This window comes from Calypte anna, chromosome 3 (assembly GCF_003957555.1).
Source record: "Calypte anna isolate BGI_N300 chromosome 3, bCalAnn1_v1.p, whole genome shotgun sequence".
Lineage (NCBI taxonomy): Eukaryota > Metazoa > Chordata > Aves > Apodiformes > Trochilidae > Calypte > Calypte anna.
Window position 1 is genome coordinate 70,478,759 of NC_044246.1, and position 22,456 is coordinate 70,501,214.

A 22,456-nucleotide genomic window follows, 5' to 3' on the forward strand; every position below is an offset into this window, starting at 1 on the left:
ACAGTGCAAGGCTGCTGACCCTCAGGATCAGAGCTAGAAACCTGGCAGCCCCTGCACCATGGTTTATTCTAACTAATCTAAAGTCAGAAAAGAGCCAAATGCATCAAGGTCTGTAAAGCTTTCTATAGCCAATAGGTCTGTAAGTGCTTGAGACCAGTGATGCACCTGCTGAGCTAATCCGTGGGCTACAAGCAGGGACTTCTACACACTGGAAGGATGAAAACTGAGCAATAACAATCCAGAAGCAGTTAGAAGGAATATTAAGGACATGTGGCCTTTGCTGGCCTCATGGATGGAGACAAGGGCCTAGGGGAAATGGCTGGCCAAGACAGTTTGAGAAGTATAGGCACACAGGCAGCTCCTGGGAATGTGAAAGAAGAACTTCAAGAACACATCACACTAGCTAACAGAATCATAGAATAGAATCAGAACTGGCTGGGTTGGAAGGGACCTCAGAGATCATCAAGTCCAACCCTTGATCCACTACTGCTGCAGTTACCAGACCATGGCACTGAGTGCCACATCCAGTCTCTTTTTAGATATCTCCAGGGATGGAGAATCCACTACTTCCCTGGGCAGCCCATTCCAATGCCTGATCACCCTCTCCGTAAAGAAATTCTTTCTAATGTCCAACCTAAACCTCCCCCAGCACAACTTGAGACCGTGCCCTCTTGTCTTGCTGAGAGTTGCCTGGCAAAAGAGACCAACCCCCAGCTGGCTACCCCTCCTTTCAGGGAGTTGTAGAGAGCGATGAGGTCTCCCCTGAGCCTCCTCTTCTCCAGACTGAACAGCCCCAGCTCCCTCAGCCTCTCCTCATAGGATCTGTGCTCGAGTCCCTTCACCAGCCTGGTTGCCCTCCTTTGGACCCGCTCCAGGACCTCAATCTCCTTCCTGAGCTGAGGGGCCCAGAACTGGACACAGTACTCGAGGTGTGGCCTCACCAGCACTGAGTACAGGGGCAGAATCACTTCCTTGGACCTGCTGGCGACACTGTTCCTGATACAGGCCAGGATGCCATTGGCCTTCTTGGCTACCTGGGCACACTGCTGGCTCATCTTCTTTTACATGAGTGTTCTGCTTTAAGATGTGAACTTCCAGTTCAGGAAATCTCTTTCCTGCACAGCTGGGCCTATATCCCAGAGGCAGGAGCTGGGATATCCCAGCCAAATAACATCAGGTAAAGAAAGGGGGATCTCCAAAGGAAAAGGGAGTCACTTTCCCCCTGGCCATTGACAGCATTCCATCTGAAGAGTGAAGCCTATGATACAACACAGAAGAATGCCTCAAAAGCATTTGCGTTACTGTCTCACAATTCCACATAAAGTAAAAGGGTCTCAAATCCTGTAGATAAGATGTAGCCCTTACCATGTAACATTCTTTTATAGTACACAGCATTTTTGAAACCTCAGGGGTCCTAGTACTCAGAGGTAATTCACCTCTTAAAAAACAGAAAGTTCAGCAAATAGTTTTGTTTCAGTTTCCCAGCCGAGAAACTATGTCATTAATCAACAAATAACACTGAAAAGCTGCTTAATCAGCTCAAATATGTAGTAAAAATTACACACGCAAAAATTTCAAACAAGGATCCCCCAAACCAGTATCCAGTGTATACATGCTAGGCTTTACTGAGATTTTAAACTTAAATTGCAATGCTCTCCAACATGCTTACCAGTAGCAATATGCAGGGATATTATAAATATAAAACTGTACAATCTATACAACCAAGAGAACTAATGACTGATTAAAATGGAGTAATAGTCACAGTGGGAAGAATGGAGTGATGGCGTTGGATTCTGTCAAGAAGCTTTTCTGCCATAGGTTTGAACTCTCTTTCCCAATAGAGTTTGTGGTGGTCCCTTAAATCTCTCTCAAGGCTGCAGTCCAACACTAGCTCTTCATCTGTAATCAAGAACAATATTATTATCAGTTCTTAATAAAAATATATTCAACTGTATTTTTTTGACTATAGCACATAAAACTTCTCAGTTGTGTATGCTGATGGCTTAATAACAACTTCATGTTTAACTAAGCATCGCCATCTGACTTCACTTTAGTTGGAAATAATGAATGTTAAGGTCAGTAAAAGAGTAAAAATGGTATTGCAGGGTGTTATTCTAACACTTCACAGATGTAGCTAAACTGTGCCTCTGAGATCAAGCATTTACTGTGACTGTCAGAGTGGAAACTACTCAGGTTTTAACATTACTCACAGCAGGTTTGCTAATGTAAGTAATCATATCCATTTAACTATAACTATGTTGCAAATTGCTTTGCTAATCTGGTTCATGAAGATCCTTTCAAACTAGACCTACTTAAAGAATAAGAACCACATTGGTTACTGCCTTACTGGTGCCCTCCCTTCCTCACAAACTTCATAAATAATAGGATACTCTTAATAGATACAAGTAAAATTAGGAATGAAAAGAAGTCATCACTCATTCACCTGCCCCTCCCTCCCCATTTTGCCTGGCATTGGATGTGACCAAGAAACAAACCCTCACAGAAATCAGTCTGCAACCAGAAGCACATTCCTGAACTGGGAGTCTGCAAACACAGCCAATAATGCTGAAAAAAAATTATTTCATATAGTTTAATAGTAGGATATTTGCCAGCCATTAGGCCATAAGTGGACCTTAAATGAAGATATAATCCTGCACACAATGGGCATTGTGACTTATCTTTGTCCTAGACTATGAAAGGGTATCAAATCCACTATCTGTTAAATAATTAATTCCATAAGGGAGCTTACTGCATGTTCACAGCAGGTAAAAGACAACTTGGAGCCAAAGAGAAACTTCAGCTACACACATTTTGAGTCAAATTTTGTTTAGAAAAGAGATGCTTAAACAACAGCTATTCCCACTTAAAAGATTGCCCTATGCAGAGGACAGAGATTCCACAGCCTTTCTGTGCAGTCTGTTCCAGTGTTTGACCCCTGCCCATGGTGGAAACTTCTTTTCCTGGTACTTAAATGGAATTTTTCGTATTACAATTTCTACCCATTAGCTCTTGTCCTACCCGCAGCCCAACATACAGAGAAACAACCTCAGCAGCAGAGATAGATAAATTATGGATATTTTTTTTTTTCAGACAGAATTGCTTTGTCTGCTCCTGAAATGCTTCTTCTACCCAAAATAACTATCTTCTAACACAGAGCAAGAAATATTTCTCCTTTTTAGTACACAGAGGTGCCCCCTACAAGTTGACTGAATGTTTAGGGAATCACTGAGGTTGGGAATTCCAGCCCACAAGAACAAGGGTCAGAGCCAGTTGAAAAGCTGAAGTGTTGAAGCTAAACAGTAAATTTCCCAAAGCAGAATATGAGTAATACTGGGGATCAGGGAGGATCAGTGTCCCACATGCAAGCTGTGCATCCTCAGATAATTTAATTTTCCCATGACCCTCCTCAAAACTAGCAAAATTGGGTACTGGCCAAACAGCATATGAACTGGCTGCAAGCCCAGGAACAAGACAAGCACACTGGGTCTGAGTGCTGTAGGGCAAGATGAAAACCAGAGTACAGGCTTGTCTGCAAGAGCTACCCATCCCTGCATCTCCAACAAGACAGGGACCAGGAGTCCTGGAAACTTGCATCATGCCACGTAAGAGTTCACATGTGCTGAAATTCCATAACCTCCTTATATTGATACCAGGGGTAAAGCTGAGCATAAAAGAAGGCTGGAAAAAGAGCTTGAGAAGGGAGATTTCAATGAATGACCAAACTGAAGAACATTCTCAAGACAGAGGCTTATCTCCACTGCTTCTCCTGAGGGACCAGGACAAGGCAAAGCTACTGCAGGGGCCTGGAAACACAAATCTCCAGGAGCTCTGACCCCATGAAGTGATATGAGGTTCAAGTGCAGCTGGAACGAAAATGCCAGAGCCACTGGAAAGCAGAGCCACTGCCTCCCAGGCTGCTGGCATCAGGCAGGGAAAATGAAAAATAAATGGTGCCTTTCGTCCAGCCTTTCTAGGGCCCAACATCTTTTCAGGCTATTTCCACTCCCTTTTGGCTCTTCCGTATCTTCCGTCAACTTGGGCCAGGTGGGGGAAAGAGAAATAAAGGGGAGGAGGCCAAGCACAGCAGGTGAAGTGAGGTGTCTGCTGTGCTGTGCTCCACTTTTTCCGCTTCCTGAGGGTGTGCTGATGCTTAAGTACAGTCCACTGGCTGTCAGCTGTTGCCTCCTGCTTCCTGAATGATGGAATCAGAGCAATGACAGTTCAAGGCTGTCACTGGATACAATGGGAGGAGGAAGATGTAGGACAATATTAACCAGCTGCTATTACTAAAACTTGTTGGCTCTTGACACACAGAGAAACCTGATTCAGTGAATAGGATGCACTTTCTACAGCTACTCTTCTGATTACAGTGTGAAGACTTGCCATATGATTTCATCCTCACCTATTTCTAATTAATTGTCATTACAGTTGCATTACAATTGCAATTGTAACTGCAATTATACATGAACTTGAATTTTCAGTTAAATTGATGATGGGATTACTGCCTGCATTAAGATATGCTCTATCATGGCAAGGAATGCAATGCAAGAAATGATTACAACACTAGGTAACAGTAATTCTGCTGTAACTGGAAAAAAAATCCTCACAAATCCACCCACTTTTCTGATTGTCTAAAAACAAAAGAGACCACAGGGATTTCACTTTCTATCTGGGTCTGACTAACAAGCAGCCTTCTCCTCAGCAAGCATATATCTTCAGTAGATTTCCAATTAAAACCAAATCAAAATTCGTTAAGGTTTGCTTCAATTTAACTTTAATTTTAAAGATTTTTTTAAAAAGATAATTGCAAATGACCTAACCAAAACAAAATCATAACCAAAACAGCACTCACAAAACAAAGGAGGAAAATTAAATGTAGTGACTATGGGACTAATACACAGCAACTAAACTCTGTAAAAATTGAAGCATGCATAAACGTGCAGATGAAAAGATCCAACTGGGAATGTGAATCAGTATCATAACATTCACTTGGAGACACCTTCCCACATGTATTTATGGAGAAGCACATCCTCCCTAGCTTTAGGGAGCCGATGAGAAATTGTCAGGATATTGTCCTTGCCCACAAGGAGATTGTGATGAGGAAGAGGGGAGTGGCCAAGGGATTCTTATCACAAGCATCAAGCTCAGCTGGTTGCAACACAGAGCCCTCCAACTAAGAGGAAAAGCCACAATCCCCAGACTGCTTGGAGTGTGCTATGCAGGAACCAGGTGCATCAGAACTAGGCCTCCACTTCTGTCAATACCTGCAGTGACCTTTGAGGGCAGAGGGGCTCATGTCCAGTGAAAAGTGTGGTTTGTGCTGATGGTCTAAGACCACTCAGTTGCTGGACAGTCTATATCAGACAGTGACTTAAACCTGCAGAACAGACTTCCCAAACTAATACAGCTTTGAATTTGCTCCTCCTATTTCTCTTATGGGAAAAGAGACAAAGATGATGAATCTCACCTAACAGTGATGTGAGTAGCACCAGCAACGTGTCAGTATCTTCTCCAAAGCATGAGGCTGCGCTTGTGATGTCTTCACTGTAGTTCCACAGGGTTTTGCATATCAAACAAGCCAGCTGCCAGTCAGCTGGCCCAAAGTCTCGTAAACAGTCAACTAACCTGTAAGAATCAAGCAAAAACAGTGTTTTGCCCTGTGTGGTTTTCTCCTGAGCCCTTTAAAATCTAGCCAGTCTAGAAATGCATGCAGACTACACCAAAGTTTGCAGGAAAATTCTATGTTGATAAATTTAGGATGCTCCTTTCTTTCTCAAAAGCTTCCCCATTTTCATTTTGTGTAGCTCTTGAAGGATGTGAACATGCCTTTTGTCTACATGGATGTGCATAAGCTTGCCTGCATCTGTCCATTTCCTGTAACTTTTTAACCCAACTGACCAATTTGAATCATATATGGCACAAAAGGAAACATCTCAAATACATTACAATTCCAACAAATTTCATGACTATCTGTGACTGCCCCAAATCCTCAGCTACCACTAGAGCAGAGACTGCACTGTGAGCTAAACCATACCAGGCATCTCATATTCATCTGGAAAAGATGGTATGAATGCAGAAAAAGCTTCAGTCAGAATGTCCAGCCTATTACACATCAGAGGGAGGATCTGATCGGAAGACAAATCCAAAGGAATTCTTTACTTCCATGACTCCTGGAATTACCTTCTACTTTCAGTGAAGTCTGACTATTTAGCAGATCTTGCTCCTTCTTGTATTTCCTCAGCCTGCACTCCCAATGTTCTCCTCTCAGAAATGCCATTTATTAAGGACCATTAGGTTCTTGACCTTTCTTCTAATCTCACTTCCTTACAGATACCAAATGCAGGCTAGACTGAAAGCAGGACTACAAAATCTAGCTGTAATTTTCTGCCTGTCCCAGCTATGTACAGCAGCCATCCAGAGTTCCAAGCAGCAGTGTTTACTTCTGCTGCCCCAGGACTTGTGAACATTGCTTTTCACCTGCAGTCCCTAGCAACCTCTCAAATAGTAATCCTTCACTGCTGTTCTCTTTCCCAACCCTGTTTGCCTCATTTCTGTGCTTCACTGTGAGATTTATAATCTGGTGATTAGTAAAGGGAACAAGGGATAACTCTTACGTTCAGGTGTGGCTGAAAATAGCAGTAATTGAAAAGCAACCAAAAAGAGGTTTGCTTTTTCTCTCTGAAGGCAGTCATTGTGGAAGACCAGGAGGTATCTAATGAAAAGCCAAAAGAACTTGCCCTAATTTTTTGAAGTGTAACACCGATGAGACTAATTCCTTGTTTTATTAGGGCCACTATATATTGGTACAATAACCTCATTTGCAAAAATACACAGAGCTGCTTTGGCACAGTCAGGGTGACCTCCTTAACAATCACTTTTAAATTCTCTAGATTTATTCCATACTGTTAACTGGCCTTCCTTCCTTCCTTTCTTCTTCACAGATTTTCAAAGTATAGAAAATTCTCTATTCAATATAATTCTACATTCTGCAGAATAATCTGTAAAATTGAAATTTCTCTCATTTATTATTCAATTTACCTGTAACTTATTTTTATTCTTTTCCAGCTTTATATTTTGTAAGTTAACTGGAATATGGGAAGAAAAGATGAGCAGACTATGCATTATCTACAGTCTATAAAAGAAGTAATTATGTGATGTACAAACAGGAAAGGATTTCAAAGTTAGGCATCTTGTTTCATAAATGTGGGTTCTATCAACTGCTTTACAAGTGTAGGAACATGATCTTTCACGTTGTCCAATTAAGCTGGAACCGCTATTATCTGAACATCAAAGCCACAAGTATTGCATCCATGGCGGTTTTTTAAGAGCTGATACCACTTACAGTATAAGTGCCTTAAACTTGAACTGTTGGAGAGAGGAACCTCAGTACCTATTTATTCTCTGCTGGACACAGCTGCTTCACACAGTTCTTCCTGCAGTGCTACAGTTACAGAAATTGCAAGAGACCATGTGGGGTATAGTAGTTCTTAATTTTTGCACTCACAACAGATACACATTGCCTAATAATTGTAGGCCACATAGAATCCAGTTAAGACAAGCATAAGCAGCTATTACAAAGCCATTCCTTAGTTGCTTTGTTGTACAGCACTCTCTTCTCTGTGAGTATCAGAAGAATCTTTGGGAAGTTATTCTATGGTTCTTGGCTCTGCCATAGGCTAAGCCACTGTAATCCTTCCATTAAAAAGGCATCTGAGAGAATACAAAAAGCTTTTTCTTAAAGAATGCTGAGTATCTTTGAAGTATTTTATCCTTATTACAAATTATTGGCTGCAACAAAAAGAATCTGTTTGAAACCCTTTGGCCAAACTAGTGGAACATGCCTTTTTTTGAAAACATAATCAGGAACTTACTTTCCAATTCCTCCTTCTTCCATGAGAAGAGCTCGTTTGTTCTTATCTACTGTGAGATTGAGCAGAACTCCACAGGCAGAAAAACAGACATCTTGATTCTTGGCATCAAGTAGAGCAATCACAAACTTGTATACTGGATTGTAAAGGAAACATTATTACTGGGAAGATGGACTTATCATACCAGTGGCATCATAGCATAAATGTGTATACTTAGAAAGCAGTCAGATACAGGATATCCAACCCAAAAATTTAACCTGGTAGCATATTACTGTGACATCTGCAGTAGAGGCATATGAGCCAGAGTAACAGCTATTATTACACCACACTGAACACCAGCTTTCCTCAAAACAACGCATACAAAATTCTAGTTATAAGAAGGCACCAAAGTAATGTGAAAATCCAGTCAGGTGACAATAAGTTCACTGAACTGAATTACAGGTTATTTCTTTAAAGCATCACCCTCCTTTCAATGGCAGTGTCAGCAGAAACTGCTGGGGTTTGGCACTCGGAGAGGGAAGTTCTTACCCCTGCAAATGACATGGTTGTCCCAGACTGGGACTGCTGCAGCCTGAGACTCCTGAGGGAGACAGGCAAGCAGCCAACACTGGGTGTGCAGCACCTCACAGCACCTCTCTGTAGGCAGTGATGACTGTGGTAGGCAGCGGAAGGCAACCCCAGCAAGGGAGTCAGTCTTGCCTGATGGAGAGGGAGCCTCTCCACTCTCCCTGAGCTCAGCACACCCCCACTACAGTCTCCCTAAGGTGAATAACTGAGTTTTTTGACTGAGAGAGCTCATTATCAACCAGTTCAGCATCTGTTCTTCCTTTTCAAATACCTGCTCCTCCAGAAGTGTCAATATGCCCACTCTTTTGAAACAGGGGACTGTATATAGTGGCATATCGCCTCACTTCGAGCACTAGCAGGTGGATGCAAAAAAATAACTGTGAACTGGTGTTTAATTAAACCTGTGACACACCTTCTGTGGATAGCAAGGAGTTACCACTTTTCCCAAAGCTCTTTAGACACCCAAAGCAAAAGGACTTGAGAAGACTTGCACCTTACTTCACCCAGAGGCAAATAGGAGGTCTCTTTGTTGAGGCAGTCAAACATCCCTAACACGCAATACAAAGTGCTAAGAAGCTGTTGAACATGGGAATCAAAATCTTGTGATTATGAACCTGAATTATAATTAAGCTGGATTTTCATTATGTATCATATCATTACCACCCTGTAGGGCTTGAGAAACTGATGGAGTGAATGGAAATGTCAGAATAATAATCTTCAGGGGAAAACAGAGTTTTTGTAGTATTTACCTTTATGAAGGCACACCATGGCACATTTCTCCTACTGCAATATTTCTATTTTAATGAAAAGAAATATGGTGTTTCAAATGACTACTATTAGATTCTAATATATGCCTAATTTGCAAAACGCCCCAGAAAATTGCTTTTACCCTTTAACTGAAACAGCTTATTAGCAGCCTTTCCATTTTAGAACTATGGACACTTAAAAACAGGACTCCAACAAATGCAAATTCAACTCACTCTTTTTCTGTATGATGAAGTCACAGATCTCATGATACTGGGAAAGATTGCCAAACACTCTGATGGCCTCCACAACTCCATCCATATTGTTGCTCATTAAGAGTTTTAAAAGCACTATTGGTTTGCAGAAAAGTGAAATTAAAACAATTACTTGTATATCACAAACATGTGCTTGGCTTTTTATCAATAAATATCAGAATGCAAGCAGCAACAGCAATAAATGTAATAAATGGCAATAGTTATCTAACTCTCATTGCAGTGAAGGGGGTGAGCAGATGGTAGAACAAGAACTAAATTTTGTAGGGCTTTGAAGATGAGACAAAGAGCTCCAAGATGGGGCTAAATTCAAAGGAACAGATGAGGAGTTACGAAGATGGCCTAGGCACTGCTGTAATAATGTGAGCCAGTTTTGCTATACAGTGGGCTCACGTGAAAATCCAGAAAGACGACAACAAAAAAATGTAATATCCAAGGGAACTGATTTAAATCAACAGATGGTCTTATGGTAGGATATCTCCTATTTCTTCTCCTAATTATTTTCTGACATTAGCTCTGTTTTCTTCCAGTGCTCCTATAATAAGCAAACACATTTTTTTCTCAACAGCTAGTTAACATCGTCCCTGATCTGAAGCATTTACTTGTTTGCTGCTTTCCTGCTTAGCAGTTTCCCGTATGATTAGCATATAAAACTTCAGAAGACTGAATTAGACTTTCAGCATTTCCAAAGAAGAGCTACCATCGTGTAGGTTTTCCGTGCACAGCAAAGGAGTGATGCTACAGGAGTTACATCTATCAGTTTTCTGTGAGCATGCAGTGAACCACTGAAACCAGTCCACTGTCTAAAGGACTCAAATCAGTGAGCTCTTAATCTTTCTATCACAGAAAAATGAGAGAAAAAAATAGAGAAAAGAGGTTGGCTTTGTTCCCATTGCTTCTGTCTTCAAATGCTGCAGTACTGAATAAGCCTTGACGACACATCTAAAATTATTATTTTTCCTCCTTGGGGTCCAACCAAAACCAGCAAGTGTTCTCAAAATGTCTCCTGAGGAATGATGCCTGCTGGTGTTCCATCAAAAGTTTTTCTCTCTCCTCAGTGTAGGCAGAGGAAAGGTGATGGGACTGGTTCCACAGGCCAGCAATAAAAACAGGAGAGGGAAAGCAAATGGGATAGATAGAGAAGTCACTTATTTCCACATTTCTCTGACTAGCAATAAGAGACAGCTGTCTTATGAGTGACAAAATGAATCATGACAAAACAGCAGAACTGTTACCTAGACAGAGTATGATGTCTACCAGTCAGAGCACTTTGTCACTTTGTTTACTGCCCAAGACTCCTTATTCTACCTCTTGTGTGAACTTCAGGCTGCTCTCTCCCATGTTTTGCCTATTTAGGCAGTAAGATGCATGCAAGATACAGACTCTCCACCTTTTTTACAACATTATTAATTATTACAACATCATCAATGTTTATAACATTATTAATTATTATTACTAATTATCATTATTATTATCCCAGAACTCAGGTGCAGTTCCTGCACATCACTAAAGTATGACTATTGTCCATACTGACAGAAGGGTGAAAAATCACACATATCCTGTATTGCCAATGGATTTATAAGCCAGAAACAGATAGAAATCAGATTTTGCAAGACTAGAAGATACTAAAAAAAAAACACCTTAACATACTCTTATTAGAATTAAAATGCAATATGATTATTTCAGTTTGGGCATATTGATTTTGAACAAGTCCAGCAAAAGTTGCTAAAAAGAAAATAATATGGCAAATTTCTCTCGGGAGGAAAAGAAAGGGTTTTATCAACAACCTTACTGTTTCACAGAAGTCATAGAAATACATTCCAAAAGAATGAGAAATCATTATGGGAAGAATTAAACCTTATGAATAACTTTATACTCCTGCAATATGATATGACAAAACATTATCAGTGGGTTTTGGGTTTTTTTTTTGTAGTGTCAAAATATAGCATGAATAACTTCCACTTTCAAAAAGCTACGTAAAAAGTACTAGTTCAAAAGTCCTTACTTTCAGCAATGTGTAGCTTCTTGTCTTGAACAGCAGAACTCTTCACTTTGTAATAGGATAAATTGTTGATTGTTGTTACAGCATTGATGACCAACTCTTGGCAGTCATCAACTGACTTGTATTCTGATGGTAAGAAAACAACCACATTACATACATAGATACACACACACAGGTGAGTCTGACTTAGCATTGCATTATAGCTCAGAAATAAACACAGTTTACCACTATCACAGCCAACTGTTCTGCTTTTCAGTAAAATGGCAGAAGCTAAGAGTAAAACCTGATCCAAAAATGCTGACACAAAGTTACTCTTTCAAGCTCCTCATCTACAGAGATCATTGTGACTGAGTCAATGTGGTTTATAATCAAGTTACTTAATACATTTTACAGATCCTATTTGCTATTGTAAGATGGAACCACATGCAGAAATAGGCCTGTGTGACAGACACAGAGAAATACCAAGGGATATTATACTGGAATTTCAGGTACCATGAAAAAATGAAGTACTTCCTCAAGAGTATTTGAAATACTCTCTTAGAGTTCCTGACAGAATGTTAACCAGTGTAAAATTACACCAGCAAGTATGAAAGCTGTATATACTAATTTATGTGAAGTTTCTGGCCTCAGAAGAGTGAGGGAAATAAGAACAATAAATTCATAGGGTGAGAGAACATTTTGTAGTAAACTTAGACAGTGCTCAGGAAGAGGGAAGGGTGGCTCAGAGAAGCTTTGGGGCTCAGAAGCACTTAAACAATGATGAAGACAGTTCCAACCCTGGAAGCTCCTACAGGACTGAAAACAGAATGGAAAATGTTGTGAGTCTGCCTTCTCTAATGCTCCAAAGGCTGGTGGCTGAAACTGGTAAACCAGCATATAATCAGGCTGATTGTCTTTACATAACATTTAATGTTCTCATCAGACACTAAAATACACTGAGTTCTTTGAGATGTATCTTGTCAATGCTAAACTGTTATTGGAAAACAGCCTAGTCTTATCTTTTAATTAGATTTACAAAGGAATCATCAAGTCCCTTTCCCTCTGCTTGGAGGAAAAGGGACACTCCCTTCCATGTGGAAGAGATAAAGGCTAGAAATCTGAAAAAGAAGAAAAAAATAAGAGGAAACTTTTTGAGGAGGCTGAAAGTTATACATGCAGGGAACAAAAAGAATGCTTAATCCAGAACAATCACAAAACCAGCAAACAAAAAAAAAACCAAAACACCACCAAACACCTGCATGTAGCACCTGATAAGAAGAGACTTTCCTTATATACTACTCCTCAGTGACATATATTGAAAATAAAAATTTGTTTCCTTATCCTCAGTGAATATATTGCAAATCTCATCACTGAATGAATGAGACTTCCAGATCTTTCCCCAGACACTAACAAGTCACTTCCAAAACAGCAACATTCCACTGCCTCAAACAGGCTTTCTATAGAAAACAATTTATGAACATCTGTAGATTGACTTTGTTATTTTAGCAATGGAACTGACTTATTTATGGCACTACCTAGGTAAGAAGGTCAAGTAGAAAAAATCTAAACTCTCTTTACAGACTGAACAAAGATAACACACACAACATAAATTTTATTACCTAGTACTGTAACAAGTAATTCTACAAGACGATGGGCAGCAGCTAGAGCTGCTCCTACACTAGGATGAATGGTGAGATTGGCCATCACTCTGATCAGTTTTATCAGAACATCTTCTGCTTCTGAAGGATGCTTTGGGTGTTTTTTTTCTTCCCCTCCTCTTTCCTGGTACCATTTCTGTGCATTCAAATCAAGTTCATGGTAGGTTTGGAATAAAGACAGCAAGGTGTCAACACTTCCTTTTTCTTTAAACAATTGCTCACGGGCCTGGTTATTATTTTCTGTTAAATTACCAAGAATGAAGATGATACGGATAACCAAATCCTGCAATAAAATAAATAAAGCATATTACACAGAAAACATCAGAAGCTATTAACTGCTTAAAAAGAAGATAATACTTAATTTGCTTCACAATTCAGTTAAAGGACATCCAGAACTGCATTGAAGAAATGCCAAATAGAGATAACTAGAAATAATTTTTTATGCTACTATTTTTCATAACCCAGTTTACAGAAGAAATCAAAAATATCTGACAGAACTAGTATAGCATTTGGGTAATTACTAAAGGGATATACTTAGTATAGGTCATCTATTTTTATCAAGCCCACAGTAATCTGAAAACATCTTAAAACTGCACTTTATATAACTAGAATAATCATATGGGCCAGACTTACTAATCTTTCAAGTAAGCAAATATCAGTTGTGATGGCCAAAGACCATCACAATCCTTTCCTTTTTAATTTTAGGTGTTCTTGCTACCATTTTATTCTTATAATCACTGAGACCTACTTTCTTCTATTATACAGTATCTTCAGATCTCATCATTTAACCAAGCTGCTTTCTTAAAGTATTTCCTATGCCTGCCCTTCAGTGGAATCCAGAATTTGCAGAAATTAACATCTTTTTGCTTCATTCTGGAGGTACTGAGATATATCGAGCCAGGTTTTAAAAGGCAATATTAGGGAGTCTCAGCTGAACGGCATTCAGAAACACATTCAGCTTTTTTTTACCTACCTGTATGAAAGAAGAAAAGAAAAAATTCTGGAAGCCTAAACTAACCAACCATAAATTCACTTAAACTTTTCCCTCTGTTACTTGCATCAAATCCTACTAATTTCCCACAAGTAAGTCCATAGCTTTACCTTAACAGTACAGTTGAAAGAACAGCATTTCTTCAAGTTCAGCACAGCCATCTGCCCTGGGCTGCTGAAGTACTGTAAATGCACTGACCAAACATTTTGCTAAAAATTTACACGGTGGTTTTCTTCAAATACAAGTGTTACACTCACAGATACTGTAAACCCCCATAGTATTAATAACACAGTTAACCAGACACAGCCCAACTTGTCAAAATATATATATTAACATTAAAGGTAAAAAGATGTGTAAGCACTGAATCCTTATTCATGCCTTCATCACTGAGTTTCTGCCACAAAAGACTGGCAATAACATTCTCTGGGGGTTAAGAAGGTGAAAGCTACCCTCAAATTTGAGAAGCAGGCAGTCTCCTAAATGAGGAATAGGTTCTTGCAGCCATGTATTTAATACAATCACTCGCTTTTTTTTTCCATCAGGCATCATGTTTTTGTTAGCATCTAAATGTCATCAAGACAAATTTATATGAACACTCTTACTGAGTAACCACTAAGAGCTTTCACCTTTGCTGGCACAACCCCCACTTCACAAAGGCTCTAAGAATTCGAAACAAACAACTGAAGAATCAGGAGAGAGAACTGAAGAAAAAAAAAAAAAAAAAAAAAAAAAAAAAGCAGGCAGTCTAGTTTGACTCGTTTATACTGACTTTCTAATTTTGGTGAAAACAGTATCAGCCCAGCAACAGCTCTGCCCAATCAGAAAAGAGACAAACAGGTACAGTACAGCAATCAACTGATATTTTGAGAAGTGTGATCTCAACTGTGCTTTCCACCTACAGGCTAGCAAAACAAACTTATAAAATACTTCTTTTTAGCCAAACACATCCGGTTTTAATAGCACATTACCAGAGGTTCATTATCTTCCAGTGAAAACTTTACCAGTAGAGTCAAAGAGAAAAGCTGTTACAGCTTCTTCTGAGCAGCATAATATTCTGTCTAGGGTGCATCTGATTTTTTGCTATATTTTTTTAACATGTTCCTGGGGTAAGCACTGATGTAGTAAGAAACAGCAGCTTAGAACTGCTGTGTAAAGATGAATGGCATTTTGAAATTGCTTGCAAGACTAAACTTGTACAAAGCCCATGGGCCTTTCTGTACATAACAAAAAATATCAGTAATAAATGAGATTACTATGCATCTCCAAATGCTTGGAGTATTAAATGCGTATAGAACTTCAGACATTCTTGCATACTTACAGAAAAAATGCTTACTATCAATTTATCTGATTAATCTATATAATATGGAGGTTTAAACACTTAAAACAGAATAAAGACAGGAATTGCAGCCTGTTATTTCATCTTTTAATGATGAGGCATTGGTGTGTGACATAGTATTCACAGAGTGTCCCCAAGCCTCATGCAGGGTTATATAGAAGACCATTCAGCTTCACTTAAACAAATTTGAAGAAAAAGATGTAGAAAGAGAACTGATTTTTTTCCCTTGCTTATAATCTATGAAGAAGCTGATATATCTTTTTTTAAAGTGGTAATGACACCACATAACCCATCAGCATTTAACTGACACTGGGAACCATATACATGTCATCAGTGATAAGAAAGATTTGTTTATCTGTCTCTAAAAATGTATTCCCTTGCACTGCCCCAGCAGCAAAGGTACCTAATATACTTGCTGAGTCCCAGCAATTAAAATGTACCTGTCTTTCAGAGTAAAGCATGAGCAGAGATACAAACAGTACACATTTACTTAGTAATACAAAAGGAAATCAAATCAGGTCAGTAATTTTTAACTAAAACAAGATAAATGAGGGAGTCGGGGTCTGTTCTAGTGTTTGCATACGCTACCCAAGTACCTGTTAGTCTATATGGTATCTGGGCCTTCAAAGGGGAGAGGTAGTGTGAAAAGAAGAACCAAACTTAGATTCCATCAGCTGGGTTCCTATTGAATCTCCACCTGTAAATGAAATGTGCTTTCCAGGTTACACAGACTTTAATCAAGGAAGTGAAAATTCCACTACCTGCCCAGGATTATGAAATTCTTCTAGGGCTCATTCAAATCTAATTTCAACTTCATTTCCAATTTTTATTTTTGCTTTATTATGTACCCTGCCAAAAAAGTAGTATGACTTACATTTGCAGAGTCTGAGGGTCTGATAACCTGATAAAGTAACAGTAGTTATGCCATCCTGGAGATGATCTGTTCCAAAATTCCTTTCCAAACACAGAAATAAAAACTGACCCAAAATGAAGCTCAAGTGTGTGTGTGTGTGTGTGTGTGTGTGTAGCCTGAAATAAGAGAGGAGAAGCTTTGCCAGTGACAGCAGGGAGTACTTTATCAGTAAAGAGGGAATCTCCTTCACCCACAAATACGAATGCATTTGAGAAGAAGAGGCCATGACAAGAATGTGCTTCTGATTCTGTGTATCACATGCCTCAGGACCCTGCCCCAATAAGTTATACACTCAAAAATCTGATCTGTTTAGGTAAACTTTTCAGAAAAGGGTTCATTTGTACTCAGGGACTTTCAGCAGTGAAGAACTCAAGTCCTTGGGATTTTTGTGAGCATCTGGAGATCTGGTGAAGGCAATGAAGAAAAGCAAGCAGAGTCACCAAGAGAACATTTGATGAAAAGCAGGACATATTCTCTCACAAAAAACATTTCAGAAATCATGAACTGAAAAGAATGTTGAAAAACATATTCCCTGTGATATTGCTTCAATGATTGCTGATATCCCTTGTTAAAATCTTTATTCTTATTACTAGATTAAATTTGTACAGCTTCAGCCACTATTTCTTATTATCTCTTTTTTTCCTAGATTAAAGGATGGCCTACTAACATAAATGTCTTTCTTGTGCAGATTCTATTAATAGGGAACTTGCTTAATGGTCTGACTTCTGTCACTGTTAAATTAATTTGCCTAATCTTGGGTTGTGGGTTTTTTTCACTCTAATGATTCTTGCAGCTCTCTTTAGAGCTGTTACCAAGCTTTCAGTATTTTTTGTAGAAATTAATATAAAAAAATAAGGCAAAATATTTTAGTGACAATTTCTGTCACACCAAGCAGTAATACGTTATTATTCTTATTCTATATTCTAACATTTACCAATCTAATAATCACATTCACTCTCTTGTGTATTTTGATACACAATAACAGCAGGTTTTTTTACAATATATGCCAATGAAGGCTGGTTGATTAAAAACTTGGAGCTCTACATTCCTGATCATTTTATATTCAGCATACATATTACATGTTCAGCACTTTCCTTACCACTTCTGCCCTTTCTTATAGACAAAAAAAATTTCTTATAGACAATAATAATTCACAGCCAAAGTATTAGGAAGATGATACTGTCAGAAATCATACTGTAGGATAAGGGTGACCTTTTGTGGTTATTTGGACTTAACAGTAGGGAAATTCCTTCAGAGATGCTTCCTACTGGAAAAAAATGCAAATTCAGAGAGAATGAATGATCAGTTATTAATATGCATGTGCACACACAGAACACAGGAGAAAAAACCACAGGAGTTTTGTGGTCAACTACTACATCCCCTTCACAGCAGTTCTGTGACCTGATGCATTGTGCAGTCACACAAATTGTTGTCCTCAGTCAAAATGAGGGATGGCACAGAGGGGAAAAGTGAGTAACCAAAGCACAAAGAACACTTACGTCAGCACTGAGGAACATTTCTTTAGAGACAAGCCATGGTTACAGAAATACACCACCAGCACTATCCCCACTAAAAACAACAATAAAAATAATCTTCAGTAACTCATAAGAATATGATGCCACTGAGTAGAGCATCAACAATACTCTCAGAGCATATAGGAGGCAAATAATCTGTTGTTATCTGAACAAAACATAGCTGCAGCATTGGACTCTATTATTAAAATAGAGTCTGTCATTGCTTTGGGGTGTTACATGATTTGTGCTATATGTCTAGCTGAAACAGAAGAGAGTAGGATCCTGGGAGTTCATCACAGAGTTCTCCACAAGCCAGCCAAAAAAACTGGCCAGGAAGGCCAGTCACTGCAGGCAGATAAGGCTTCACCTAATAAATAACACCGTGAACGAAGTGGAGAAATTCTTTACATTTACAGGTCCCATCTGGTCCCATCCAACCTTCCCCTCTACAGCAATCCTAAGAGGACATTTAAGAGTCCTGAAAATTAAGCTTTTTCTTGGAGACAAGAAAAAGTATCAGAAACAGAAGGCTGCTGATAGGAGACTATCAGACGCTTTGGGATCCACTACCTGATAGACACATTTGGGAAGAAAGCCGAACAGAACCAGGTACAGTGAACCCAATAAATGTGGATATCCCCTTAGAGAGGATGACAAGGCAGCCATCAGTCTATTCTTCATTAAACAGATTGTTTCTGACAAACCAATTGTCAAATAGGTAAAGCAGCATGCAAATTAAAACTGTATATCAATGCAGTGCTACTAGCTGATGCAAGAGATGTAAAAATAATAACAAATCTTTTCAAACATATCAGGACCAGGAAGCTTGCCAGAATATGCAGAACTAATTGATGATCAGGATAAAGCAGGAGCATTCAGAGAAGAAAATGTCATTGCAGAAAAGCTAGATGAGTTCTTTGAATTGATTCATGCCCATTGTGAAAGCAACTGGGGAGATCTCAATGCCACAACATTCTCTGGGGAAAACTCATCAGAGGATCTGTCCAGAACTGAAGCAACCACAAACAATTTTAAGGAACTGACAAAACAAACAGTAACAAATCACAACAACTGGATAATCACCCAACAGTTCTACAAGAACTAATTAATTGCCTTAATTACTAACAGTGATGTGCAATCTCTCAAAACGGCCTTGATGCGTAAGGACTGCAAGGGTAACAAACATGAAACCTATTACTAGGAAAAGATCCAAATGTAATTAGACCCTGGTGTCTGCACCAGATAAATTAGAAGAAACCATAAAAAGTAATAAAATGAATGGACAGTCAGATAAAGATAGTCAGCTTTAAGACTACTAGGTTCGGTTCTGACTTGCCCAACTGGGGATCAATGAACATGTGTAAAGAAGACCCATCTGATACCAGCCATGTGGCTTTCAAGGAGACTTTATCTTAAGTCAGTCACCAAAATCCTAGGGAAATTAAACACTCATGCTTTAAGGGAGTATCTTGGTATACACGAATGATTAGAGGATAGAATATGGAGTAAATCAGCAGCTCCTGCAATGGCAGAAGATAACCAGTGGTGTTCCACAGAGTTCTGTGTTGGGGACCTGTTGTGTTGTCCATAAACACATGCCACAAACAACATGTTAAAGTGGGTGAGTGTAGTGGAAGAGTTTGCTGATGACAATAAGCTATTCAAAGTAGTAAAGATGAAGGCTGACTGATGAGCAGAAAAAGGATTTGTAGTCAACTGGTAGTAACACTGCAGATGGAAATTAGATGTAGATAAACATGAAATGATTCATGTGTAAACAGTCATACCTTCACGCATAAAATTACCATTACCATTTGGAGAGCAATCTTGGGGTTAATGACAGATACTTAATGGGGATTTAATGCTTACAGGAAATCAAAAAGCCAAATAAAATTTGGGGAATTCCTGGGTAATAAGCTTACACAGGCACCCAAATCTATGATATGGCCTCATCTTAATTACCTCACTCTGGTTTCCTCATCTCAAAAAAAGATACAGGACTAAACACTTTTGAGAAAAGCACCATGGATGCAAAATGGTATGGAATAGCCTCTATATCAGAAAGGACCAAGTAAGTATGAACTATTCAGCCTGGAAAAGATATGACTTTAAGAGGACATGATAAAGGTCTAGAAAGTCAAGAGTGGTGTGAAATGAATGACTAGGCATTAAATATTCATGAACTTTTCAATATAGAAACCAGAGGGAATCAAATAAAGCTATTAAAGGCCAAATTCAAGGGAAGCAAAAGGAATTATTTGTGCAATAGGCAGCTGCTATGGCAACTCCTTGCCAACGGATGTTTAAGATGTTAGAAATTTATATAGAGGAGCAGGGGGGCTGTAGAGTTACATGGAAAAGTTCTCTGAGGTTTATTTCATACAGAAATAACCACAGCTGGCTGAGAAACTTTCCAAAATGAAAAGAGCTGGAGGTTTGGTAAGTTTACACAGGGAGTATCTTCTGTGCTTGCTCTGTTTTTACTGTTCCCTTGGCATCTTATTTTCACCACTGCCAGGTATTGATAATTGGCTGGAGGAACCTGTCATATGATCCAGTATGATTATTCTTTTATTGAACAGGTGACTGGTGCATCCTGCAATGTCGCCTGCTTGACAAATGCTTCTTAATTTAAAAAGTAGGCTATGCTAAAGTATAAAGAGACTTTTCTACACAACAGGCAAAAGATTTCTCCTATGCAAATTTTAGTATTGCACCCTCTGTGCATTTAGGATTGAAAACAGACTCCTAACTGCACACTGATAAAAGATTACACAGAAGCTGGCAGGGCCCCAAAAGGCCACCTAAGTTCAGGTAGTGCCTGACTTACTGACAGAAGCTACTGCCCTATTTAGGCAATCTCCCTGTTCCAAAAGCATGGTCTCCTTGTGACTTATGAACTTAAACCACAGCCTGAGAAAGTAATACTTTACATAGCTTATCCAAAAAGCTTAGAGATGGCAATGGTCTGGGAGAGAGGGACAGCACCTTGTTAAAAGATTTCTGGAGGTGGGCATAAGTCTATAATGATAGAAAGAGAAGCAAGCACAGCTCATCTTGCAAGATAGAGGCTCTGAGAGAACACTTCTGACAGCTTTCATGGCATGTGGCAGCCACCAAGGACATTTTGTTACTCTACACAAGCTCCAAAATCACCCTTGAGTGAAGTCCAATAGAACACATATTTCAGATGACTCAAAAAGGAATTCCTCAATCCTACCTTGCAGATCCAGCTTTTCCAATCTTCTGTATGCCTCTCCTTACCTAAGACTATGACACATGGAATTTACCAAGTCTGGCCAACTTGATTTCCCCAAAAGTCTTTCTCACAGAGTTAAGTTACTACTCTCCCGTTCCTTCTGACTCTTAACCAAGACAAAAATAAGCTGAGGAAAAAAAAGAAAAGAGCTGAAGTTGCAGTGTTGTGAGAAGAATGGAGGCTATTTGGTTGGCAGCTGTGGAATTCAGTGTGGTGTAGGAGTGAGCCATTAATCCTATCTCGAGTGCACATGCTTATTTTCACAATATTTAATACTTTTTTTTTCAAGTCACAGTTACGAAAGCACTTCAGAAGTTCTGAATGCTGTTTTTCTTTTATTTTCCTCACAGTATGTTTCTAGCTGCCATGACTGCTATTAAAAATTCTGTTCCCACAAATTCTGCAACCTGAAAACTCACAAAAGGCACACACTTCCTTTCTAAACTTACCACTTCTTAGACCTGAGAATTTCTAATGCTTTGAGTTAATAATACTGATCTATCCTTCTCTGCCTCTTCTTCGTACAGCAGACAATTTTAGTCACACTGCTCTTGTTTTCTTCTCAATGCATACCAACTCACCCAATAACTCACTAGCTGACAGCATCTTAAAAGAAAGATTAGCAGTGCCAGCTACACCTCAGGAAAAACATTTGGGCTCCTCACAGCTCAAGTGTTTATTACATACTATGGAAAAAGTGGTGCATTACATTAACCATGTCCCTCTTCTTATTTCTGCAGGGCTTCATTAAGCTGACAGCTGACAGTTGCATTCTTTTTAAAAAACTGCAGTAAGAAATAATTATTCTGAAGACACTGCAATACATAATCATCAAAACATAATAACTAACATTTTTTAATATGCAAGCTATTTCTTTACTAATTTGTATTTTGATAAAACAACTGACAGTTTAACACAAAAAGCAATGCTACTCTAGTGAAAAAAGATATATTTCAGGCCCACTTAATAAAGTAGACAAATGAGAAGCTAAATTCCGAACACTACCTGACAGGAAACAATTTAAATTTATATATGAGCCTACAATTCATTATGACAGAAAGCTTTTTTCTCAGAAGCCTTGAAAAGTTCCCTTAAAATTACAGATGAAGATTGAGAGGAAGATGATACTCAATTTAAGCTCCTTATTCCCAGTCCCATCATTTGTTGAGTTTTTAATACAGTGCTCACAAGAAAAGTAACTATAAATCTAGCAGAAATATCATGCCTTTGATACTTCTCATATTTACATAGCATTTACAGTGTTTTACTAGAGTGGCTTTGAAAACTACACAATGCTAGAGCAGCCTGAACCTAGAAATACTCAGATGTGTAGCAGATGTTAATTAGCAGACA

At 39.0% G+C, this 22,456-nt stretch overlaps 1 protein-coding gene across 1 annotated transcript in view; it reads right to left on the reverse strand.

Moving 5' to 3' along the window:
* Nucleotides 1–1,689: 1,689 nt before the first annotated feature.
* The window catches only part of ARMC2 (armadillo repeat containing 2), a 58,732-nt gene continuing 37,965 nt past the window's right edge, over nucleotides 1,690–22,456 (reverse strand). The window contains 6 exon segments of the mRNA XM_030447967.1: nucleotides 1,690–1,899; nucleotides 5,468–5,625; nucleotides 7,872–8,004; nucleotides 9,416–9,529; nucleotides 11,457–11,579; nucleotides 13,052–13,373. Coding sequence (XP_030303827.1) covers nucleotides 1,742–1,899; nucleotides 5,468–5,625; nucleotides 7,872–8,004; nucleotides 9,416–9,529; nucleotides 11,457–11,579; nucleotides 13,052–13,373 — 1,008 coding nt within the window. The 3' untranslated portion in view covers nucleotides 1,690–1,741.